Source organism: Oncorhynchus masou, chromosome 24 (assembly GCF_036934945.1).
Source record: "Oncorhynchus masou masou isolate Uvic2021 chromosome 24, UVic_Omas_1.1, whole genome shotgun sequence".
NCBI lineage: Eukaryota > Metazoa > Chordata > Actinopteri > Salmoniformes > Salmonidae > Oncorhynchus > Oncorhynchus masou.
In genome coordinates this window covers 56,028,524-56,055,806 of record NC_088235.1, presented here as the reverse complement: position 1 = coordinate 56,055,806, position 27,283 = coordinate 56,028,524, and the positions used below count along the sequence as shown (strand labels likewise).

Below are 27,283 nucleotides of genomic sequence, written 5' to 3'. Positions count from 1 at the left end.
TTGATGATATTACTAGATATTACTTAGCATGTCCTGCGTTGCATATAATCTGACTGAGCATACAAGTATCTAAGTATCTGACTGAGCGGTGGTAGGCAGAAGCAGGCACGTAAACATTCATTCAAACAGCACATTTGTGTTGCAAGCAGCTCTTCATTGTGCGTTAAGCATTGCGCTGTTTATTACTTCAAGCCTATCAACTCCCGAGATGAGGCTGGTGTAACCGGAGTGAAATGGCTGGCTAGTTAGCGCGCGCTAATAGCGTTTCAAACGTCACTCGCTCTGAGCCTCTGGTTGTTCCCCTTGCTCTGCATAAGTAACGCGGCTTTGAGTGTGGCTGTTGTCATTTTGTTCCTGGTACGAGCCCAGGGAGGAGCGAGGAGAGGGACGAAAGCTATACTGTTCCACTGGCAGTACTAAAGTGCCTATAAGAAAATCTAATAGTCAGAGGTTAATGAAATACAATTGGTATAGAGAGAAATGGTCCTATAAATCCTATCATATAAGTTTGATATTAAGGCACATGAAATTTCACATGTTCGAGAAGGCATTTCTGCCCAAACAGCTCTCCCGTGAAGTCCTGACTTGCGACATACACCTAGTTTCCTGAATCGGGTCACATTTGTGATGTGCAATTGTCATGTACTGTTTGCATCAGGAGAGTAGACATGGATGAGCCTGGGTGGAGAAGCCTATCCACACGGGAACATATGACATACACCTAGATTCCTGAACCAGGTCACAATTAGACTGTCTGTATCGGTCTCAGAAATACACAAATTACTTTACAAGCACTGCAAATGACCTAGACCCATGTTGGCATGTCAAAACATAATAAAGTATTTACATTTTAATACGGTTCAAGTTCTGTTTGGGACAATTGAAATTGCACTTCGGGACATTGAGGAAAAAAGTTAGTTGCGAGTCTCTCAGATATTGAACCGACACCCCAAAAAATATACACTTTTGATTTATTTTTTCACTGTTTTTCCATGTGTGAATTTGTTATTCAATGCGTTTCTATGGGCTAATACCTAGAGTTCTAAATCAAATACCAAAATAATCCTTGGTATGACACACACACACACACAATAGGCTTGTCTCAAAGAGGCTTGGAATGAAAGGAGATGCATGACACACTAAGCAACTCCTCTCATGAAAGCCATTTGGCTGCCTCTCTATGCAGCATGGCACACAAACTCCATTCTCATCCATGCGATACCAGAGGGGGGACTTGTAAGTCGTCAGTGGCTCCCATGTCATCAGCGTGGGCACAAGTTGTTTCCCTGCTCTGGTTTGTTTTTTTGTGATTTCCCACGTCCTGCTGTTGAGATGCCTGGTGGCTCCGAGGCCAAATGGAAGCAGCAGAGCAGATGAAGTGCACTTCCTGTGTGAGCATTCTGTAAGCCAAAGCCCTGATTACCGCTCAATGGACTCCCAGCAGCCGGCCAGTCCAGATAAAGATGTGAAAGAATGCGGATAAATATTTGGGTTTCTCTCTGAGTGTGTGTGTGTGTTTTGTGTGGTGGTAGTCTTAGCGGGAAGAGTAAAGCATGCTGGGATCTTGGGCTGTGTGGCTTGGGTGATGGGCAAGGCTCATTCATCCCTCGTCCTCTCCCCTGTAACTATTCCCCAGGTCGTTGCTGTAAATGATAATGTGTTCTCAGTCAACTTAGCTGGTGAAGTTGTGTTCTCAGTCCCTCTCTGGTAGATTTAGGTAAGAATATCAATTTCCCCAGCCGTGTTGGCAGGTGTTCAATTTGCAGGGCTCTACAGTGTGAGTATTACATTCACATTTTTTAGAATAAAAATAGGCAAAAGTACATTTTGAACAAGTGTGAGTTGCGAATTTTCGCAGAAAAATGTTGCCGTAGCTGTTTTCAAAGTATTTCTGCTGTTTTGTTTCACAGTTGCTAATCTCACAAATGAATACGAATCCTATATCCCACCGTGTGCAACAACACTGCCTGTCTGGGGAGCTGTGCACACTGTGAGTGAAGTGCTGATTAGGGATGTGACAAATGGATAATTTTTCATAACATTTAAGCAGTCATAGAGCACTAGGCTGCAGTCATAAAGTTATTAGGAGATATCTAATCAATGGAAAATGGGATTAAAATGACAGAAATAAAAGTTAAATAACACCAAGAGCCAACAGGTAGGGTGCTGCTTAATAATCTGAATGGTGCTTCTACACGTGCATTGCTTGCTGTTTGGGGTTTTAGGCTGGGTTTCTGTACAGCACTTTGATATATCAGCTGATGTAAGAAGGGCTGTATAAATACATTTGATTTTATTTGGAAGGGGTGAAAGCCCACAGTTAAAGTTATGTAGTCTCAATTAGCCTAGCTAAGGTTAATGTTAGCTAGGCTAATTGAGACTACATAACTTTAACTGTGGGCTTTCACCCCTTCCAAATAAAATCAAATGTATTTATACAGCCCTTCTTACATCAGCTGATATATCAAAGTGCTGTACAGAAACCCAGCCTAAATCCCCAAACAGCAAGCAATGCACCTCAATGCGTGGCATTCCTGAAACAACATTATTTTTGCTGAAATAATGTTTCTGGGAAATTAAGCTAATTGATTGCACCCAATTTGGCCAGTTTAATTTATAGGATTCTGATCATGTTCAATAAATATAGTACCCAACATCCGATTTGGACCAAATATCTTCCTACCAATGAGTAAGACATGAGTAAGACATGAGGAAACACACACTGGATAGATGCGGAGAAATGTGTTGTTTTACAGGGTCAGCTATAGTAACACGTAACACGGCGCCCCTGGAGCAAATGAGGGTTAAGTGCCTGGCTCAAAGGCACATCAAACAGGATTTCTCACCTTGTGGGCTCGGGTATTCGAATCACCAACCTTTTGGTTACTGGCCCAATATTCTAACTGCTAAGCAACCTGCCACCCTTATACTGTTTTCACTGATTGTCCAAAACATTATGAACACCTGCTCTTTCCATTACATGTTTTGACCATGTGAAAGCTATGATCCCTTATTGATGTCACTAGTTAAATCCACTTCAATCAGTATAGATTAATGGGAGGAGACAGGTTAAAGAAGGATTTTAAAGCCTTGACAATTGACACAAGTATTGTGTATGTGTGCCATTCAGAGGGAATGTGCAAGACGAATTATTTAAGTGCCTTTGAAAGGGGTATAGTAGTAGGTGCCAGGTGCATCGTTTTGTGTCAAGAACTGCAATGCTGTTTCCCGTTTTGCATCAAGAATGGTCCACCACCCAAAGGACATCCAGCCAACATGGCACAACTGTGGGAAGTATTGCAGTCAACATGGGCCAGCATCCCTGTGGAATGCTTTCGACACCTTGTAGAGTCAATGCCCAGGCAAATTGAGGCTGTTCTGAGGGCATAATATTGTTAATGTTTTGTACACTCGGTGTACAGTATAAGTTCTCTGTTTGACAAACTGATTTTCTTTCATTAAGGACTGGCTTGAATTGTGAGGATGGCCACAATTTATTTTAATCATGAGCCAAATCTGTTGGTTTTGTACCCAAAGTTGCAAAGGAAATGTTGGGACATCATGTCTCGCTCCATCCACCAACGCCACGTTGCACCACAGACTGTCCAAGAGGTGGCGGATGCTTTTGTCCAGGTCTGGGAGGAGATCCCTCTGGAGACCATCTGCCACCTCATCTGGAGCATTCCCAGGCGTTGTAGGGAGGTCATACAGGCATGTGGAGGCCACACACACTACTGAGCCTCATTTTGACTTGTTTTAAGGACCTTACATCAGTTGGATCAGCCTGTAGTGTGGTTTTTCACTTTCATTTTGAGTGTGACTCCAAATCCAGACCTCCATGGGTTGATAAATGTGATTTCCATTGATAATTTTTGTGTGATTTTGTTGTCAGCACATTCAACTATGTAAAGAAAAAAGTATAAAATAAGAATATTTCATTCATTCAGATCTATGATGTGTTATTTTAGTGTTCCCTTCATTTTTTTGAGCAGTGTTTATTTTTAATTTACCTGCCACAGTGGCTGGTGGACTAAAAAGTTGGAGCACTCAGCTGTTGCTGCCTAGGCCTGTATATTATATACAATATTTTTTTGTTTTGTTTGGAGACTCCTGTTTGCTTGGTTGGTGTTGAGGGAGTGTACTTGAGGCCACAGTCTCACTTATTTTTGGAGTGTATTTGCAGGCCTATGTGAGGCCCAGTTGGGTCACCCTCTGCCTGTGTATCAGTATTAGGAAGCCTGGGTGTGTGTCACTTGTTTGTGCTGGCATCTCAGGGGCCTGGCGCTGCTGATGCCGGGCTCTATCTCTCCCCGCTCTCCTCTCAGCTGTGAAAATCACAGAATTTTGAGTACTTGGCAGAAGCTCAGCTGTGTGTTTTTTTTTCTGCTTTTCTCCTCCCTAAGGACTTTTATTTTACTTACTGTGCACAGTTGGAAAATTCATTGTCAGTTTTTTATTGTTGACTACTCATTAAAGAGAACAGCCCGGGAAGAAAACTAAAATTCAGATCTCATGGAGTGGATTTCACACCAATGCCTCCATCTTTGTGGAGGTTGGAGAAGCACTCTCTCTCCCAATGTCCAAGCGTCAGTTGGACCGTGTGTGTGTAACTATCTATCCCCCCCCACACACACACACACACACACACACACACACACACACACACACACACACACACATCACTAGTGTACACAGTGCATTTTTTCCCCTCATCAATCTATACACAATACCCCATAATGACAACGCAAAAACAGGTTTGTTAAAATTTGTGAAAAAATGTAATAAAAAAAATGTAAATATCACATTTACATAAGTATTTAGACGCTTTACTCAGTACTTTGTTGAAGCACCTTTGGCAGCGTTTACAGCCTCAAGTATTCTTGGGTATGATGCTACAAGCTTGGCACACCTGTATTTGTTTTCTAGTTAAATAAACTCTTTTTTTTAATCCTTTATCTCATTCTTCTCTGCAAATCTTCTCAAACTCTGTCAGTTTAGATGGGGAATGTTGCTGCACAGCTATGGGTTCAAGTCCGAGCTCTGTCTGGGCCACTCAATGACATTCAGAGACTTGTCCCGAAGCCACTCCTGCGTTGTCTTGGCTGTGTGCTTAGGGTCGTTGTCCTGATGGAAGGAGAACCTTCGACCCGGTCTGGGATCCTGAGCGCTCTGGAGCAGGTTTTCATCAAGGATCTCTCTGTACTTTGCTCCGTTCATCTTTCCCTTCGATCCTGACTTGTCTACCAGTCCCTGCAACTGAAAAACATCCCCACAGCATGATGCTGCCACCACCATGCTTCACTGTAGGGATGGTTTCAGGTTTCCTCCAGATGTGACGCTTGGGATTCAGGCCAAAAAGTTAACTCTTGGTTTCATCAGACCAGAGAATCTTGTTTCTTATGGTCTGAGAGTACTTTGGGTGCCTTTTGGCAAAGTCCAAGTGGGCTGTAATGTGCCTTTTACTGAGGAGTGGCTTCCGTCTGGCTACTCGATCATGAAGGCCTGATTGGTGGAGTGCTGCAGAGATGGTTGTCCTGGAAGGTTTTCCCATCTCCACAGAGGAACTCTGGAGCTCTGTCAGATTGACCATTGGGTTCTTGGTCTCCTCCCTGACTAAGGCCCTTCTCCCACGATTGCTCAGTTTGGCTGTTGGCCAGCTGTAGGTTGTTCCAAACTTCTTACATTTAAGAATGAAGGAGGCCACTGTGTTCTTGGGAACCTTCAATGCTGCAGAAATGTTTTGTTACTCTTTGCCAGATCCGTGCCTAGACACAATCCTGTCTCGGTGCTCTACGGACAATTCCTTCCACCTCATGGCTTGGTTTTTGCTCTGACATGCACTGTGTGGGACCTTTTTATATAGACAGGTGTGTGACTTTACAAATCATGTCCAATTAATTTAATTTACCACAGATGGACTCCAAGTTGTAGAAACATCTCAACGATGATCAATGGGAACAGGATGCACCTGAGCTTAATTTCGAGTCTCATAGCAAAGGGTCTGAAAACTTATGTAAATAAGGTATTTTGTTTTTTATTTTGAATACATTTGCAAACATTTATAAAAACCTGTTTTTGCATTGTCATTATGGGGTATTGTGTGTTGGTTGATGAGGGGACAAACCTATTTAATCAATTTTAGAATAAGGCTGTAACGTAACAAAATGTAGAAAAAGTCAGAGGTCTGAATACTTTCCGAATGCACTGTCTGTATTCATGTGTGAAGTAAAATAAAATTCAAGTAGGCCAGACATATGTAGATTATATCTACATACTCACCACAGTGCTTCTCTCCAGTTCAAAGGCAGGAACATACAATGCGGTCCTCTAGGCACTGCATTGTATGTCATAGCTATGTGTTTGTTGTCTACGAGTTAAATCATGATGTCATAGTGGGCCTCTCAGCAAGCAGGGATTAATCTGCTGTAGCTAATAAACAGATTAACCACACTGGAGAGCAAGGACCTACAGTTGCATGATTGTCTGCTTGGTTTATCTTGTGTATTAGGAAACCATATTTGGGATGGTGTTTGAATTCTTAATGCTGTAGACCGACACACACTAGGTTAGGCAGTGTGATTTGATTTCAGCCGTCACTTTCTGTGTGATGTGAGCACCACTTCTGCCAATACCCAGTTGTGTCGGAAGATTCACTGCCATTTCCTCCAGATGGGGACATGGAGTGATCTGATCAGCCATATATGTGTCAAGGCATGTCGATAGACCAGGATTACTGAGGAGGCTAATAGTATTAAACAAAGAAAAGGGCTGCTGCCTTTTAGCTTGTGTTGTGCCCCCTTTTTCTCTTATACTTTTAACCCCACTCAAGCTCAGTCAGCACAGTTCTCTTCTAGGGTTGGGCTGTATCCAGATTTTCACAAGTTTATACCGTTTCTATACCATCTCGGGGTATATGGTATTATCGAATGTGCACATACCGGGTGCTATTTAAAAAATAAAGATGATGATAATAATTTACAAAAATCTTTGACGCATAAAACAGTTTAGGCAACAGTAATCTTCATCCAGGAGAATATTGCATGTCTCTGCAGTAACCAAGACACTTGATCTTGACATCTAGCCACTCAGCTAGAAAGTTAGCATACCAAATGCATATCTGTAGCCCTGAGCTGGATATTATTAATTTGACATCTTAGGTTTCTTATAGTTATATTTAACCTATAGTTTATAAGCAGTGGCTTAACACACACACCTGCAGCCCCAGCGAGGGGATATTGAAAATCATACCGTTGGTATTTCTAAATAACCCAGTAAACGGTATATCGCCCAAGCCTGCTCTCTCCCTTCTTTTTTTGTTGTCAATTCATCTCTCTCCCCTGTTCAACCTGGAATGCTCTGTCTCTCCTCTCCCTGCTGTTCTCTCCCAATCTTGCTCTCCTCTGTGTCTCAGTCAACTGTTGTGTTAATAGAATCCCTGCCTCCCGGAGAGCAAAGTAACGAGATGCCAGTTGGAACCAACACACTTCGACTCGTGGGAAATGTATTTCTCTTATTTATTTTTGCCTTCGCAATCCTCTGGTACCCTCTCCTCTCTTGCTCTATGTAGTCATTTTCACCTCCCTCGAAACCTGGAAAACTAACTTTCAAACCCGCTTTCGATCAGTCCAACCCCAATTTTCTGTTCTTTATGAAAATGATGTTCTCCCACATTTTTCTCACCCTCCTTTCCCTCCCCTCTTTCTCAGGCGCTCACATGAAAGTTGAGAGTTTAATTGCTGGAGCGCTATCTTAATGAGGACATGAAAGATAGTGCCCATTGTGTGGCGGGCCGGGCTGGAGTCTACGGCACTGCCTGACATTATCTCTCCCTTTGCCGGACTAGGCTTTGTTGGCTAAGGTATACAGCCGTAGCAGCCTGTATCCTGTAGGGTATTTGAACAGCCCCAACCCATTTAGTTTCTAGTTCTCTACTTCAGAACTCTTCAAGTACAATCTGCTTTGGAAATGTCTTCATTCTCCCCAGATTGTCTCTGATGTTCAGTCCCTGCGCTGTCACTCTCCTATTCCTTTCAACTTTTCAGTTGTGTCTATCAGCAGGTGGAAATTCTGTTTGTGTGATTAAGCATGTGTTTTTCCATTAGTGCTGTGCGATTAACGGGAATGTCTGTTGTTTTTTGGTTTTCAAGCAACTAATTGACCGAAATCTATTTCAATTATTTTAATTTCACCCGTATTGCCTTTTTTTTTGTTGTTGTTCATTTCAAAATGTTAAAGCACGAAGCAGACAAGTCTTTGGACCTTCACAAACCTGCTGAATGTAAAATATGGTGTGCTTTAGCTTGGGAAAAACATTGTCTCGGGATGACAACAATGATGTTTATGTCCAACATTAGGGTTTTCTTAAATAAGTTAAATCTGCTCAGTGTTTCCTTGGCACGATACTAACTGTGCAGTGTCATCCCGGCCCTAGAGTAGAGGCCTGCTTTCTGCGAGACCCAAACATGGAGGTTTAATTTCCTGTGGCAGATAGGACTGTATAATGGGGGGGGGGCTCAGGGAGACTGGGTACACTGGGGGGCGAACGATAACGGAGAGCGACAGGGCTGTGCGTTGGCGAATAGTCTGAGAACAAAATGTATAGAAAAGACTGAATTGCATCTGATTTCCTTTTTAGAAAAGCAGATGCATCTCCTCTATCGCTCCCCTCTGCAATCTTCTCCTTCTGTTTCCACTCTTGTTTTGTTCATGACCAGGACCAGGACCAGGGATCAACAGTTAATATTTGTTTCTGAAATGGGAGAGAGGCAGAATAAAGACGCTTTAGTATCATCTTGTTGGTATTTACCGCATTGTTCTTCTGAAGTGGTTCTATAATGTGCAACTAATCGAGCATTGTCAAGCTGCACTGTATGCTTTTCTGTGTGTGTTGGTGGTGGTCAGTCAGGCATGTACAATAATGTGTTTTCTACGGTTTCTGAGCCCAGCTTTGTTGGTCCTTCCCCCCCAGCTGTTAGAGGCATAAATCAAGCCTAAATCAGTTGGTTTCCATGGATATCTATGTGTAGCAGAGGGAAAAAGCTCTCTCTCTCTCTCAATAATTCTCTGTTTCAGCCCTACAGCAATTAATCGGAATGTAATCATTAGGTTAAAATGCCCTTGTGTGTGAAGTGCGAGACTGTTTCTCCCACCTTTGGTTTGCTCTCAATAACCTCCTGCAACTTGGAGATGACTGGTGCCGTTGCTATAGAAATTGTTTACTGAATGTGGATCTATTTTGCTCGGGGTCTGTAGATGCCTCACCTCACCTGGGACCTCGGCAGTCCGTAAAACTGAGCATTGAAAGGTTTTATGTGTTTGTTTGTGAGGCTACTGTCTGTAGAATAAAGCGTGGGCAGAAGGAGAATCAGAAAGCCAATAACTATGAAAAGTGACATTCCTTTTTCTCTCTAATCTTTCTTTCTCTGGGAACTGAATGTCATCTCTCCTTACCTGTGGTTCCCTGCAGAGCAGATCTCATTCGTTTGTGTGAGTGGGGGAAGAGTAGTCTGCCAAGCAGAACTGTGGGAGTTGCAGTTGACATAGAGCTTGTGCTCAATTCACCACAACAGAGCCCAGGCCAGCAGTCCCCTCCCATTTCAGATGGCCCATGTGCTGTGTCCCCAGCAACCCCTGGGAGATGGCCTAGATGTATTAATTCTTGTTACCTTGAATATAATTATCAGCCCTTTATCTCACACAAATCATAAATGTAACACTGTTTGCCGGTCCCATCCCTGAGAGAAAATGCAGGTCTATGCACTTTTCTGGGTGACACTTTGTATTTATTCTTCTGGTCATGTTGTTCAGTGTGAATGTGCTTTGCTCTGAGAGTTTGTGTGTATTTGGCTGCGGTTCCCATGACAACTGTGGGCCATCTCTTTGCTGGTGTCTGTGTTCCTCTGGTACTGTCTACACTTGACACTTACATGTGATTTCTGCTTTCATGAAGTTTACATTGAAAAGACTGGTTGAGATGCGCAGAAGTCAGTGCTCCTCCCACAAGTCTGCAGAAAACTTGTGTTGTGGGACCGGGAGGCACATTCATTATAATGTTGAAGGAAATACCGCTAGGAACGTGTTTGCCAACTTCATGCTAGCCAGCTTGCTAATATTTCGAGATTTTTTTTTGTTGTTTGGCTAGAGTTATGCTAACCCATTTGCAGTCTCTTTAGGCTAACGTTGCTTGCTAGTCTGCTGGCTAGCTACAGAGGTTAGCTGGGTAATTAGCTACAGTAGTTAGCTACTGCCACCAGTTGTTGTGTCATCATATTTTGCCTATTCCACCGTTTGTAGAATGCATACTGGCATTTGAATATAGCACGGGAAAATGGAATCTGGACACTGGACACGATAGACACATTTTAAATGTAGGTGTAGATGCATGATTTGTTTGGAAAGCCATGATCAGAACTACAGTACCAGTCAAACGTTTGGACACACCTACTCATTCAAGGGTTTTTATTTATTTTTTATTATTTTCTACATTGTAGAATAATAGTGAAGACATCAAAACTATGAAATAACACATATGGAATCATGTTGAAGTCAAAATATATTTTATATTTGAGATTCTTCAAAGTAGCCACACTTTGCCTTGATGACAGCTTTGCTCCCTGTTGGCATTCTCTCAAACAGCTTCACCTGGTGATGGCACCTCATGAAGCCATCTATTTTGTGAAGTGCAGCAGTCCCTCCTGCAGCAAAGCACCCCCACAACATGATGCTGTCACCCCCATGCTTCGCGGTGGGGATGGTGTTCTTCGGCTTGCAAGCCTCCCCTTTTTCTTCCAAACGTAACGATGGTCATTATGGCCAAACAGTTCTATTTTTGTTTCATCAGACCAGAGGACATTTCTCCAAAAAGTACGATCTTTGTCCCCATGTGCGGTTGCAAACCGTAGTCTGGCTTTTTTATGGCGGTTTTGGAGCAGTGGCTTCTACCTTGCTTAGCAGCCTTTCACGTTTTGTTGATATAATACTCATTTTACCTTGGATATCGATGCTTTTGTACCTGTTTCCTCCAGCATCTTCACAAGGTCCTTTGCTGTTGTTCTGGGGTTGATTTGCACTCTTTGCACCAAAGTACGTTCATCTCTAGGAGACAGAACGCAGTCTCCTTCCTGAGCGGTATGACGGCAGCGTGGTCCCATGGTGTTTATACTTGCATACTATTGTTTGTGCAGATGAAGGTGGTACCTTCAGGCAATTGGAAATTGCTCCCAAGGATGAACCACATTTGTGGAGGTCTACAATTTTTTCTCTGAGGTTTTGGCTGATTTCTTTAGATTTTCCCATGATGTCAAGCAAAGAGGCACTTCGTTTGAAAGTAGGCCTCGAAATACATCCACCGGTACACCTCCAATTGACTCAAATGATGTCAATTAGCCTATCAGAAGCATCTAAAGCCTTTACATAATTTTCTGGAATTTTCCAAGCTGTTTAAAGGCACAGTCAACTTAGTGTATGTAAACTTCTGGTGATACAGTAAATTATAAGTGAAATAATCTGTCTATAAGCAATGGGGCGGCAGCGTAGCCTAGTGGCTAGAGCATTGGACTATTAACCGGAAGGTTGCAAGTTCAAATCCCCGAGCTGACAAGGTACAAATCTGTTGTTGTGCCCCTGAACAGGCAGTTCAGTGGGTTACACTGTTCCTAGGCCGTCATTGAAAATAAGAATTTGTTCTTAACTGACTTGCCTAGTTAAATAAAGGTAAAAAAAAAAACAATTGTTGGAGAAATTATTTGGGTCATGCACAAAGTAGATGTCCTAACTGACTTGTCAAAACTATAGTTTGTTAACAATAAATTTGGAGTGGTTGAAAAAAGTTTTAATGACTCCAACCTAAGTGTATGTAAACTTCCGACTTCAACTGTATAATATTCCTCTGCATGTGGATATTTATGCACACCTAGAGATTCCACCAAGTAGGTGTAGATATCACCATTGGTCCAGCTGTTCTCCGGGACGTTGAATGGACATATAGGCAAGCCAACAAGAACACGTTTTTCTAAATACCTAGAGGGCAGGCAAAGACTGGAAGTAGTTGCGTGACATATCTAAGACTAGTGAATTCGATCGATATTAACTTCTCTTGCTAGCCAGTCAGCTAACCGGCAAAAAGCTATGGGTAAACAAACAGTTTTACTAGCTTTATTGTCAGTGTTAGCAGGTCGGGTAACAAATTAGAATGGCAGAATAAGTATCATGCACATCATTCATTGTTGTAATAGCCAAGTATGTCAATAAAAAAAGTTGATTGAAATCACAAAAGTGTCAGTAATTTGTTTAGGATTACGCCAAAGTTAGGATAATTATATGGGAGTAATGGGAGCAACGTCACGCCTCGCCGCGTGTATCTAAACAATATTTCAAGTAGAGGCAATGAACTTTAACCACAGAAGCCCAGAAAAGGCATTAGGCATTCGTGTCGATGTCACCAAAGCATCCCAATCATTTTTCATGCACTGCTAATTTCTGAGGCGATATATCTGATCTGGATGGGGTCTTGCATTAGACACCCTTCTCCTTCCCATGTTTTTAGTCCATGGAGTAATTGTTTACACAGCCATGACACCCAAATCCACACTGCGAAGCGGGCTGCAGCAATCGCCCCCGAAGATCTCACACTGTTATTACTGAGAAGCTGCAAAATCCAATTTGGGTCTCTTATCAGATGTATGGCTTGAAATCCATCTCATGTGCCTTTTCAGAGCTGAACCAACTTGCACACTGTGTGAAAATGAGCTGATTGTGGCAGCAAATGGGAAGTTGCTTTCTAGTGCAAGGTTGTTTTTCCACATGAAATGAAAATGTTCTCATGTCATTTGACACACTTTATCGAATCCTCTTCTTGATAGGACTGTTGCCCGTGGGGGCATTAGGCTATATCTAGTGTGTTTGTGTGGGTTGGGGGCATACGTGGTTCAGGGCCTTGACTCACACTCAAAAACAGGAGCAAAGGTTTTGATATGGTCAACAAAAATGAGCGTTTATATTGGGCAAGCTTCAGTTGCAAAACAAATCCTACTTTTTCTTGCCCATTTAATGCAAAACCGGGTTTCTCCTCCCTCCTAGTGGCCTTCTTTCTGCCCGCCTGCTTGGTCGTGGAGGGAGTGAGCAAAGAATGGGGTAGTGGGTGGAGAACTGGGGCAGATGGAAGTAGGGGGCCAGGACTGCCTGCTGGGTGCCATTCAGCTCACACAGACCCAGCAGTGTGGGCCAGAGAACACCAGCGTCCAGCAGCCTACCCCCACCTCCCCTAGCCTCTCTCCACACCCCCTGTTCTAAATCCTCTATCTCTCTCCCTCAGCCCCTTCCATGTCTACTCTATTCATGTCTGAATGAAATGGGTTTACACTCCAGCCTTTATACAGTGTGATGTGTTGTGGTTCAGGATTGTGAGAGCTGTTCATTGCCGTTGCCTCACACTGGCTTTGTATGTCTGTGTGAACAGATGCTTCAGGCGATGAGCTAGGAATCTGGGTTGTAAGGAGAGGTTACATGTGATAACTAGGGATGTGCATCTTTCCCTTTCAAGATGATTCAATGCGCATCTAGATACAGGAATGATTTAATTTAATTTTGAAACGATTCTGTGCGTAAGACCCACTAACAATTACATAATTTTCTCAATATAGTTTAGCTTGCTTTTTTGGCAATAATCACTGATCTGGATTTGAAGTCGGTCTTTTAAAATACCCCATTTTGTTATAAATTTAAGCAGAACCATGCACATTGCAAATTCACTAATAATGACTAACTTCTTGAAGCAGGCATTATAGAAAATGAACACCGGTGTCATCAACAATCTCTCAAGCCCATGTGCTAGTGATTAGCCAGTTAATCTTTACTTTTCAAGTTTAGACAACTTGGATGTATTTGCTAGCTAACAGGGTTGAACAGTGGAATTGTTATGAACACACCCTTCTGTTCATCTGCAACTGTTTAAACAGCATGCAAGCCTGTTCACTTTGTTCAGATATTGAAATCAAGTTTTTTTATTTTACCTTTATTTAACCAGGCAAGTCAGTTAAGAACAAATTCTTATTTTCAATGACGGCCTGGCAACAGTTAGGTAACTGCCTGTTCAGGGGCAGAACGACAGATTTGTTGGCAATCTGAACTCGCAACATCCCGATTACTAGTCCAACGCTCTAACCACTAGGCTACTCTGACGCCCCGAGTGGCTTACTTTATTTCTCAGAATGAGAACGAGTTGCCAATTCCTTATATAACTGTTTTATACTTACGGCACATTTATAAAACACAGACGAGACAGCTAGTGCAACAGTCTTTGGCTAACATGCTGCTAGTGGTGCCGTGCGCGACAAACCGAGCATTCTAAAATATGTCCAAATATTGTGGGCATTGCCTGACTAGATGAACAGCTCCCGACACAAACACACCAATGAAGTGTGTCTATGTGGTAGCGAGTCAGTCTCGCCATTTGAGATGTTGTCTTGCTCATTATTACGGCATGTGGTTTGACTGCAACAAGCGCAACAGCCTTCAAATGAAATGGCGGAAAACAAACAAAGGTGGCTACATGAAAACTGATCAGAAATTAAATCACTGAATAATTATATTGGAGCAGTAGAACTTCAAAATCGGCTAACATGACTTTTCAAGAACCAAATAGCGTCTGCTAAATGACTTAAATGTAAATGTAAATGTTACGATACCAGGTTTAGTAAAGTAATTCTCAATACCATTACGATACTAACACGATACCACGGCAAGAAAAGCAAGCAAGTTGTAAAGTGAGTGAGGGTTAGATTTCCGGCACAGCAAATACATATGCATCTGGTGGACATCGGACATAAAGTGTTCTAGTCTGTATGGACATTGTTTTGTAAACAATAATTAACCGTTTCAACTGTCTACATGAGAGGTCGACCGATTTTGATTTTTCAATGCCAATACCGATTAATCGGACGATTTTTATATATATTGTAATAATGACAATTACAACAATACTGAATTAATAATGCACCATTTTATTTTAACTTAAAATAATACATAACAATTATTTAGTCTCTAATAAATAATGAAACATGTTAAATTTTGTTTAAATAATGCAAAAACAGTGTTGGAGAAGAAAGTAAAAGGGCAATATATACCATGGAAAAAAGATAACGTTTAAGTTCCTTGCTCAGAACATATGAATGCTGGTGGTTCAATATTCCCTGTTCTTCTTCAGTTATTAAGAAGTTTTAGGTTGTAGTTATTATAGGAATTATGACGTGTCGACTATTTCTCCAGGCTGCCCAAACTTTTACATATTCCCTGACTCTGTTTGCACTGAATGCAAGATAAGTGACATAATTTCCATAGTTAATATTGTCTGCTAGCATGCATTTATTTTAACTAAATATGCAGGTTTAAAAAATACAATGCAGATAGCCCGGTTAGCCAATGTGCGGGAGCACTGATTGGTCGGCCCAATTGAGGTAGTATGTACAGTTAAAGTGACTATGCATATATGATAAACCGAGAGTAGCAGCAGCATAAAAAGAGGGGTTGGGGGGCACACAATGCAAATAGTCTGGGTAGCTATTTGACCCCTGTTCAGGGGTCTTATGGGGTAAAAACTGTTGAAGCCTTTTTGTCCTAGACTTCGCACTCTAGGACCGCTTGCCATGCGGTAGTAGAGAGAGCAGTCTATGACTGGGGTGGCTGGGGTCTTTGACAATTTTTAGGGCCTTTCTCTAACACCGCCTGGTGTAGAGGACCTGGATGGCAGGCAGCTTAGCCCCAGTGATGTACTGGGCCGTACGCACTACCGTCTGTAGTGCCTTGCGGTCAGATGCCGAGCAGTTGCTGTACCAGGCAGTGACGCAACCAGTCAGGATGCTCTTGATGTTGCAGCTGTAGAGCCTTTTGAGGATCTCAGGACTCATGCCAAATCTTTTCAGTTTCCTGAGGGGGAATAGGCTTTGTCGTGCCCTCTTCATGACTGTCTTAGTGTGTTTGGACCATTCTAGTTTGTTGTTGATGTGGACACCAAGGAACTTGAAGCTCTCAACCTGCTCCAATACAGCCCTGTCGATGAGAATGGGGGAATGCTCGGTCCTCCTTTTCCTGTAGTCCACAATCATCTCCTAAGTCTTGGTTATGTTGAGGGATAGGTTGTTTTTCTGGCACCACCCGGCCAGGTCTCTGACCACCTCCCGATAGGCTGTCTCGTCGTTGTCGATCATCAGACCTACCACTGTTGTCGTCTGCAAACTTAATGATTGTGTTGGAGTTGTGCCTGGCCATGCAGTCGTGGGTGAACAGCGAGTACTGGAGGGGACTGAGCACGCACCCCTGGGGAGCTCCAGTGTTGCTACCTACCCTCACCACCTGGGGGTGGCCCATCAGGAAGTCCAGGATCCAGTTGCAGAGGGAGGTGTTTAGTCCCAGGATCCTTAGCTTAGTGATGAGTTTTGAGGGTACTATGGTGTTGAACGCTGAGCTGTAGTCAATGAATAGCATTCTCACATAAGTGTTCCTTTTGTCCAGGTGGGAAAGGGCAGTGTGGAATGCAATAGAGAGATCAACTGTAGATCTGTTTGGGCGGTATGCAAATTGGAGTGGGTCTAGGGTTTCTGGGATAATGGTGTAGATGTGAGCCATGACCAGCCTTTCAAAGCACTTCATGGCTACTGATGTGAGTGCTACGAGTCTGTAGTCATTTAGGCAGATTACCTTAGTCCCTGGGGACAAGAACACTATGGTGGTCTGCTTGAAACATGTTGGTATTACAGTTTCAATCAGGGACATGTTGAAAATGTCAGTGAAGACACCTGCCAGTTTGTCAGCACATGCCCGGAGCACACGTCCTGGTAATCCGTCTGGCCCCGCAACCTGTTTAAAGGTCTTACTCATGTCGGCTATGGAGAGCGTGATCACACAGTCGTCCAGAACAGCTGATGCTCTCATGCGTGTTTCAGTGTTGCTTGCCTCAAAAAGCGACCATAGCAGTGATTTAGCTCGTCTGGTAGGCTAGTGTCACTGGGCAGCTTGTTTCTGTGCTTCCCTTTGTAGTCTGTAATCGTTTGCAAGCCCTGCCACATAAGACAAGCGTCGGAGCCAGGGTAGTATGATTCAATCTTTGGCCCTGTATTGACGCTTGGCCTGTTTTGATGGTTCGTCGCAGGGCATAGCAAGATTTCTTGTAAGCTTCCGGGTTAGAGTCCCGCACCTTGAAAGTGGCAGCTTTACCCTTTAGCTCAGTGCGAATGTTGCCTGTAATCCATGGCTTCTGGTTGAGGTATGTACGTACAGTCACTGTGTGGACAATGTCCTCGATGCACTAATTGATAAAGCCAGTGACTGATGTGGTGTACTCCTCAATGCCATCGGAAGAATACCGGAACATGTTCCAGTCTGTGATAGTAAACAGTCCTGTAGTTTAGCATTAGCTTCATCTGACCACTTTTTTTATAGACAGAGTCACTGGTGCTTCCTGCTTAAATATTTGCTTGTAAGCAGGAATCAGGAGGATAGATTTGTGGTCGGATTTACCAAATGGAGGGAGAGCTTTGTACGCGTCTCTGTGTGTGGAGTACAGGTGATCTAGAATTTGTTTCCCTCTGGTTGCACATTTAGCATGTTGATAGAAATTTGTTAGAACTGATTTTCGTTTCCCTGCATTAAAGTATCTGGCTACTAGGAGCGCCGCCTCTGGGTGAGTGGTTTCCTGTTTGCTTTTTTCCTTATACAGCTGACTGAGTGTGGTCTTAGTGCCAGCATCTGTCTGTGGTGGTAAAAAAAACAGCCGAAAACTCTCTAGGCAAGTAGTGTGGCCTGCAATTTATCACAATATACTCTACTTCAGGCCAATCTAGAGACTTCCTTAGATTTCGTGCACCAGCTGTTGTTTACAAATATGCACAGACCCCCCCCTCGTCTTACCGGAGTATTGCTGTTCTATTTTGCCAGTGCAGCGTATATCCCGCTAGCTGAATATCCATGTCATCATTCAGCCACGATTCCGTGCAACATAGGATATTACAGTTTTTGATGTCCCATTGGCAGGATATTCGTGATTGTACCTCGTCTAATTTATTGTCCATTGATTGCACGTTGGCGAGTAGCATTGACGGTAATGGCAGCATTCCCACGCACCTTCTCCGGGTCCTGGCGAGGCATCCTGGTCTTTGTCCTCTGTACCTGCGTCGCTTCCTCTTGCAAGTAACGGGGATGTTGGTCCTGTGGGGTGTTTTGAGAATGTCCTGTGTGTCCTCCTTGTTGTAGAAAAAATCTTTGTCTAATCCGAGGTGAGTGATCGCTGTCCTGATATCCAGAAGCTCTTTTTTGCCGTAAGATACGGTTGCAGAAACATTATGTACAAAATAAGTTACAAATAACGCGAGAAAAAACACATAGCACAATTGGTTGGGCGCCCGTAAAACTGCTGCCATTTCTTCCGGCGCCATTTTATATGCAACGCAAGACACGCTAGTTAACATATTAATGTCATCAACCATGTGTAGTTAACGAGTGATTATGTGAAGATTGATTTCTTATGATTGATTTTTTTATGAGATAAGTTTAATGCTTGCTAGCAACTTACCTTGGCTCCTTGAAGACGCAAAGTCCTTTTGACGCTGCACTTGCGTAACAGGTTGTCAGCCTGCCATGCAGTTTCCTCGTTGATTGCAATGTAATCAGCCATAATCGGCATCCAAAAAGGCAGATTACCGATTGTTATGAACACTTGAAATCGACCCTAATTAATTGGCCATGCCGATAAATCGGTCGACATCTAGTCTACATGCCATTTCTCATTATTCAAGTATGTTAACTTCTGTGCGTGCAGCATGAGTGAGGAGCTAACATATGCTGCAGCCCAGACTCCCAGTGCAGGCTACTAGCAATGAGAAGGTGGAGCAGGTATGTGCGCTCTATAATAAGGGTTGGTTGATAGACGGGCATGATCCGTGAGACACATTTGACAGAAGTACCTAAAGTAACACAAATTCTAGTACTGAACCATTTTTAATGTTCTACTATTGAAAAAGTACCAACGTTTCAGTATACCGTGCAACATTAGACCAACTAGAGGAAATGTCAGATTTTCAAGGTAGGCTATTCCATGATGACTGAATTGCACATTGCAAGTATTCAACCAGGACTTTGAACTTTTTCAAACCTGGTTTGCATACCCATCCTTGCCTTAGCATTTACTGAAAAATATCATAACTTTCCTGCTGCTTTTCTAACCCTACCGCTGTCGGTCTTTGGTAAGCTGCTCATACAACAACCAGCTGTTTGAAAGCTGTGCAACCGTTTGATAAATAATGAACTTAATAAACGAACAGCTTCGAGAATCAATCATTTAAAAAAAAAAATAATGATATAGGCTATATAAAAATAAATATCATTACAATATTTTTTTTCACTGGCCCAAGCGGAGGGGCCACTGACGGGGTTGAATGACTGGCCCAGAGGGTCTCCAAAACCTCCCCAGGCCAGAGCCCTGTAGGCTATGTTGAGCCCTGACACACGCAGACAGGGACATTCCCGTGCCATTGTTACCACTTCAGAAAGTTGGTTTATTTTTGATCATTTGCACATTTATGATTTGAATAACATGACCTGGTACATTTTTTTTTTCACTGGCACCTGTTCGACCCATTCAAAATGTGTCACACTGCCAAGTCAAACGGTCAAATTAAACAAATCTATTTTTTCATATACACTGATTGTTTAAAGCAACACTACCAAAACTATTGTTGATGGGGAAACTTAACAATTTAAATGAAAGTCCCGTTCAGCAGGTAGGCTATAGCCAGATGAGTGACATCTCCTGTAAAACACAATTTTCAACAGTGCACAGATAACAATAACCTAGCAAATTGTGCAGGTTGTCACTTAACTAATAAAGCTTAATATCATACAAGCCATTTTAGCATTTAAATGCAAGATGTGCAAGATCAGGAACAGGCCTCCTACCTCATGTTGGTCAGCACACAAAAGCTGGGCACAATGCGCAGTTTGATTAGGCTAATGGTATTCTTGGGGGTTGTTCGGCATGCAAAATGACTTATAGATCAATGACTGTTATTTGTATCATGTTAAACTGGCTTTGGTGCTGCTGTGTCCCTTCTCTCTCTGACAATCTCACTCTGCAATTTCACTCTGATCTATAGTGTGCTTCATCACACTGTTAGAAATTGCCTCGGCCAAAACGATAGCGATGCTCAATGTTTATTTGCGGCTAACTCATTCTGCTTGCTCTCTCAATATGCGTGCTCTGTGTGTGTTCACAGACTCTGCAAATGGATTTCCCCTCATTGGGCCTGACCTTTTCACGTTGGCTCTTTTCATTGGAGCTGTACATAATGTTTTCTGCGCCTGCATTAGCATGAGAGAAAGAGTGACTGGCTGTCAGCTCAGAGATGTCACCTCGTAAACCTTCTCTACGTCCTCTGCCTCTCGATTCTGATAGATTGTAAAGGGCAGAGAAAGAAAGAAAATAGCTCCCTCACTCTCTCTGCTGTGGCCAGTTTATGACTATGCTGATGCTGCTCACAGGTGTAGATAATTGTTAGCCTTATGCTAATTGCGCTAATATTAACTTCTCACTCTCCCATGTCGGTAAACAGTTTGCCATTCAATCCACGCTAAGTAGTGGAGGGCTGTCAGACCATTAGGGAAGAGTGTTGAATCTTAAATCTCCATCCCCCTGGCCAGCGGTGTGGTCTGATTATTAGGCTGCTGTGTAATTTGTCCCTGAGGGCCCCAGGTAGAATCCCTCTCCTAAATCAGTACTAATGTACTACCTGCTGCCTGTGTCTCTCTCCCCCTCCACCACCCTCTGTATGGGGTGTATGGCTGCAGAGTGGAGTGAGGGGAGCGAGGGAGAGGCGAAAGGCGCAGACAAAAGGATTAGCAGCACCATCCCCAGCCGGGCGGAATGTGTTTGTGCTTCTACATCGTTAATTGGCGTATACATCATGGGAGCGACATAAAGCCATGAATACGATTTTGCAGCAACTTTGGTGGGTAAACAATGACAACAGTCCCTGTTTGAGCCGGTGCTGCAAGATACGTGCAACAGCAGTGAGATGATCCCTCATCTGCTTTATTAAGGTGATGTGAGATGTCAGTGTCTGTTGTAGTGCTGTGGAGGAGGTGTTTGTGTGTCTGTACACGTGTGTGTTGTGTTTGTTTGTGCGTGCCGGGGGTGTGTGCATGTGTTTGTGTGATCGTGTTTGTGTGTACATGTCATCCTGTGTGCCGCCTTGTATGGGAAGTGGTTAGAGAGCTGGATGTGGGTGTGGCTAAATATGTTCCAGGGTTAAATGAGGGTCGTCAGCAATGTTCCTTCAAATCATTTTGGGGCTCTGAGCAAATGAGCAGTGAGCAGAAACTTGCACAAAATTCTCACAACGTTCATCTTCCGCCGCGTATTTACAGTGAACACTGAGGCTGTTCCCTTAGTTTTAGACAGTAGCCAATAGGCTATTGTGGCATAATGTAGGCCTATCAGTGTCTCCATCGGATTTGTTGGTAGGCCAATCTCATTACGTTTTCACATGGAAATAGCTTTTGATTTCTACAATATAACCTACAGTAGCCTATACTGTATGTGATGTTCAATGCAGAACTCCATTGCATGAGACTTTAATATTTATATATTATGCAGGGCTTGATATTAACTATTGATGTTTTTACTTGGTCTGTCATACCATGGGCCAAATAGGTGACTGTAAATTGTGTTGTATGAGGCAAGAAACCACTTTACAAAATACAATTAATTACCATACAGAACATTTGACAATTTGCAAACTAATGGTGCGAACTTGGTGAAGTTCAATCTCTTGCGTCTTCTGCGCAGACGAAATGGCAGGCCACCCAGAGACGCACGAGATTGAACTTCATCGAGTTCGCCCCATTAGTTTGCACTATATAGAGCAATTTTCTTTCTGTGATCGAATCAAAATTATAATCAGCCCTTTGGTACTGTAAGGTGATGCCACCTTTCCAACAAGTCAGTTTGTCAAATTTCTGTCCTGCTCGAGCCGCGAAGTGGTAGGCCACACAAGCTCACAAAACGGTTACGCTGAGTGCTGAAGCGCGTAGCACTTACAAATCACCTGTCCTGGGTTGCAACACTCACTACCGAGTTCCAAACTGCCTCTGGAAGCAACGTCAGCACACAAACTGTTCGTTGGGAGCTTCATGAAATGGGTTTCCGTGGCCGAGCAGCCAAGCGTCGGCTGGAGTGGTGTAAAGCTCGCCGCCATTGGACTCTGGAGCACAGGAAACCGTTCTCTGGGGTGATGAATAACTCTTCATTGTCTGGAAGTCCGATGTATGAATCTGGGTTTGGTGGATGCCAGGAGAATGCATAGTGCCAACTGGCGAGTTTGGTGGAAGATAATAATGGTCTGGGGTTGTTTTTCATTGTTTGGGCTAGGACCTTTAGTTCCAGTGAATAGAGATCTAAATGCTACAGTATACAATGACATTTTATACGATTCTGTGCTTCCAACTTTGTGGCAACAGGTTGGGGAAGGTCCTTTCCTGTTTCAGCATTACAATGCCCCTGTGCACAAAGCGAGGTCCATACAAAAATTGTTTGGCAAGATCTGAGTGGAATAACTTGACTGTCCTGCACAAAAGCCCTGACCTCAACCCCATTGAACACCTATGGGATGAATTGGAACTGCGAGCCAGGCCTAATGGTCCAAAATCGGTGCCCCACCTCACTAATGCTCTTGTGGCTGAATGGGACCAAGTCCCCGCAGCAATGTTCCAACATCTAGTGGAAAGCCTTCCCAGAGGAGTAGAGGCTGTTATAGCAGCAAAGGGGGGACCAACTCCATATTAATGCCCATGATTTTGGAATGAGATGTTGGACGAGCAGGTGTCGACATACTTTTGGTCATGTAGTGTATGTAAAGCTGTGTACTGGTGTGTTATTAATCTTTTATAGCGGTAGCAGGAGATAGCAGTGCATTATTTATCTGCCCAGGCAGATTCCGCTCCATGATGGGCGGCGTCCGTTTGACATTTGATGCATTTATGCAGCAGGAGCGTTGTCTAGAGCACACTAGGTTGAGTAGCAGGCTCCAGCACAACATCTACCTCCATACCACTTTGGTACCCCCTCCACCACCACCACTACCCTACCTTCAACTGTGAGCTCCCCTCTCCTTGCTTCCCCTAACAGTCTCCCCAGCAGGGCCTAAAATGAACATGTGCGGGTAAGATTTCTATTTCACCAGCCACAGGGCTCCACAGTGCGAGTGTTTCACTTGCATTTGTGAATGAAAATAGTAAAATATGATTACATTTATAGTAAAATATTTTATAGTTTTCAAAGTATTTCCACCATTTTGTTTCTTAGCTGGTTAATTAATTGCACAAAATCAAAGAACTACGAATCTTATTGAGGCTATTCCACCTAGTGCTGCAACACTGCTCAAGTGAGACTTTGCCCTTGTGTTTGTTGGCTATTTACATGGTTTTGATCACAAGGTAGGTTGTTTTTCTATGTTTGAATTTCAACTGCTATGGAAGAGAAGACGAGGCTTCTACTCGTCAGACTCAATCTCACAATCTCTCAATCTCACAAAAACATGACTAGTTGCGCTACCACGGTAACCTCCCCTTTAACTTCTTTGGGACTGGGGGGCAGTATTGAGTAGCTTGGATGAATTAGGTGCCCAGAGTAAACTGCCTGCTACTCAGGCCCAGATGCTAATATATGCATATTATTAGTAGATTTGGATAGAAAACTGTTTGAATGATGTCTGTGAGTTTACCAGAACTCATATGGCAGGCAAAAAACTGAGAAAAAAAATCTAACCAGGAAGTGGGAAATCTGAGGTTTGTAGGTTTTCAAGTCTTAGCCTATCCAATATACAGTGTCTATGGGGTCATATTGCACTTCCTAAGGCTTCAACTGTCTTTAGAACCTTGTTTGATGCTTCAACTGTGAAGGAGGGGGGAATGAGAGTCAGGGCTCTGCCAGAGTGCCATGAGCTGATCACGCACGCTCATGTGAGAGCGACCTGCGTTCAAAGGAATTCTCCAGTTGGAACATTATTGAAGATTTATGTTAAAAACATCCTAACCTAAAGATTGATTCTATACTTCGTTTGACATGTTTATACGAACTGCAATATGATTTTTTGTCTGAACTTTTGCCTGGACTTTCCAGCGCCTCGTGAGTTTGGATTATGTACTAAACACGTGAACAAAAAGGAGGTATTTGGACATAATTGATGGACTTTATTGAACAAATCAAACATTTATTGTGGAACTGGGATTCCTGGGAGTGCATTCTGATGAAGATCATCAAAGGTAAGTGAATATTTATAATGCTATTTCTGACTTCTGTTGACTCCACAACATGGCGGATATCTGTATGGCTTGTTTTGTCTGAGCACTGTACTCAGATTATTGCATGGTGTGCTTTTTTGAAATCTGACACAGCAGTTGCATTAAGGAGAAGTTTCATGCATAACACTTGTATTTTCATCAACATTTATGATGAGTATTTCTATAAATTGATGTGGCTCTGCAAAATCACTGGATGTTTTGGAAGCAAAACATTACTGAACGTAATGCGCCAATGTAAACTGAGATTTTTGGATATAAATATGAACTTTATCGAACAAAACATACATGTATTGTGTAACATGAAGTAATATGAGTGATGATCTTCATCAGATGACAAAGGTTAGTGATTAATTTTATCTCTATTTCTGCTTTTTGTGACTCCTCTCTTTGGCTGGAAAAATGGCTGTTTTTATGTGACTAGGTACAGACCTAACATAATCATTTGGTGTGCTTTCGTCGTAAAGCCTTTTTGAAATCGGACACTGTGGATGGATTTACAACAAGTTTATCTTTAAAATGGTGTAAAATACTTGTATGTTTGAGGAATTGTAATTATGGGATTTCTGTTGTTTTGAATTTGGCGCCCTGCAATTTCACTGGCTGTTGGCGAGGTGGGACGCTACCGTCCCACATATCCCAGAGAGGTTAAAGGGGCAGGTGAACATTTTTGTCTCGTCTGTGATATTTTGGTTGGGACTCAGGTCCCAATTTTTTAAATAAAACAATAAAACACATATATTACTAGTAAGAAGTAAATTAGGTATTGTTTTAGAAACATTAGCATGTTCATTTGTTTTTGTGTTTTGTTGGTGTAATTTTCGCAGCTAAAATATATTTTGTTTATGAAAAGGTTTGTTATCTCCACTGTTATGTTGTCCTTTTTGAGCTGACAAGGTAAAGATAAAAACTCATGCATTGGGACCAGCTCCTTCACAACATGGCTCAATTATTATACATGTAGTGGCTGGTAGATCTACCTGCCACGGTGGCTGGTGGACCAAATTGCCCCCTTACCCTGAATGAATCTCATCAGTATCTCTAACATGGACACCTCTCCAATATCAGTTCCTTTATAATCACAGATAGGTGACAGGACTGGATAGGATTTATCCATATTTCTTATCATGTCGTGCCATGGAAGCTCGTTAAAACGTACTATTTAGAGACTGCTTCTGTGGGTCTGGACTGGGAGCCCTCTCTCGTTCTCTGGCCTGCCCTTGGATCAGTTGGTTCTGCCCACTACAAAGCAAATTCCACCTGGTAGAAAGAGAGGAATATGGTGACTCAGGGTCTAGTCAAGCCAAGGTGAGGGCTCTCTTCCAGCATCATACCACTGTGATGCTATTGAGCCCGCTTGTCTGTCTTCGTCTCTCATCTCTCTTGCTCTGTCGTCCTTGACAACCCTGGGGCTTCAAGCTGTGAGGAGGACTGAGGGACATATTGCCTTTCAAACTGGGCAACCGTGAAACACTTTTCCCCCTCTTTTTAAATGGAAGAGACTGCTGTGAAGATGCTGTGTGCACCCCTCCCCCACAGCACAATGTGTATTTTAAGCTTGCTTGCTGAGGTGGGCAGCTCATATTAATGTAGGTGTGAACAGCAGGGGTTCATTTTTGGATCATTAATGAATCCCGTTTCTCTCCTCTTCTCTGCAGGCCCTCGTCTCGTCTCGCCTCGTAGACTGCTGCTCACGCTGAGGTAAGGTGCTCTTCAAAGACAACTGGATGTGCTGTTCTGTGTGTATATTCTTTAGGGTGTGGGTGTTTGTGTGCGTGTATGTGATCTCATACAGTGTGTGTGTACGTTCACACATCCCATGTGTGTTATTTTGCGAATGTGTTGGTGCCAGAGGATGATAGAATTTAACATAGCACAGAGCTTTGCATTTGCTGTTTCTATGATTGGTTCACTTGTGAACCCTGGCCTACAATAGCTCATATTGACTGAATCACATAGCAACTATACCCGAATCAACAGCAACACAGTCTCACAGAACATTCTCACACAGACTTTGACCTGGAGTTTGAAGTGGGATTAGACACGCCCACTACCTGAAGATCTTTATCTGATTTTAACATCCAAAAACAGAAATGTGAACTGACAAACAGCACACGCATGTACACATATATCGGCAGAAAGACGCAAGGGGGCAGCCACCCATATCGAAGGCAACTGGATCCCAGTGAAGGGGCTTTATTGGGGAGGGAAACAACAGCATGGAACTCAAAGGACCCCCGCTGCCATTGCTCAGGCCTAACTTTGTCGAACATGGGCCTGAACCCAAGCAGGATGGAAGCTTTTCATGTCTTTGGGTTGGCTTCATCTAGGGTTGTGCGATTGCCGATGATTGACAGCCATCGTTGATGGTGACAACATCGTGATGTAACAGACGATGGTTAAGCCTATTGGATCTTGACTGACGCTGTGTCTCGCAGCACACAAGTGCCATTTTGAGTAATATTCCTATTCCTATTTGCTATAGCGCATTTCAATAAATATGTTATATAGCCTACAGAACGCAAGAAAGGAATGTAGGCCAGACAGAACAGAGAATTCCACCAAAGCGGTGCAAAATTCAAAGTAAGAAAATATTGTTTCTCTCTCAGATGCATGGGCAAAAGCTTAAACCTTTTTTTATTTTTTATTTTAGCGATGTTGTCTAGCTGTAAACAACAACAACTAAAAAAGCCTATATTCCATTCTCTCGTCATTTTATTAGGCCATGAATATGACTGACGGCTATGCTTCATCGTTTTATGCATAGCTTTCTCCCAACCAAACAATGAATGTAACAGAGTTCCATCTCCAAGTTATTTGAATCGCCTAAAAAAAAGTAAGGTAGCCAGAGGACAAATAATGAGGGAACATTCAATGGCTTATAAAAAATGTAATTACAAGTTTAATCAAGTTAAAGCTTATTTTGAAAGAAATTATCCAT

General features: G+C 42.8%; 1 protein-coding gene across 10 annotated transcripts in view; it reads left to right on the top strand.

Annotated features, from left to right (window-relative positions):
* Window positions 1-27,283, top strand: part of LOC135512341 (zinc finger SWIM domain-containing protein 8-like) — a 212,671-nt gene that overhangs the window by 97,833 nt on the left and 87,555 nt on the right. For all 10 annotated transcript variants that reach the window (XR_010451400.1, XM_064934265.1, XM_064934271.1 and 7 more), the window contains one exon: window positions 26,001-26,043. Coding sequence is in view for 9 of the 10 variants with exons in the window: in XM_064934265.1 (XP_064790337.1) it covers window positions 26,001-26,043 (43 nt within the window). In the remaining variant the exon portion in view is untranslated. Of the gene's footprint in view, window positions 1-26,000; window positions 26,044-27,283 lie in introns of those variants that run through there.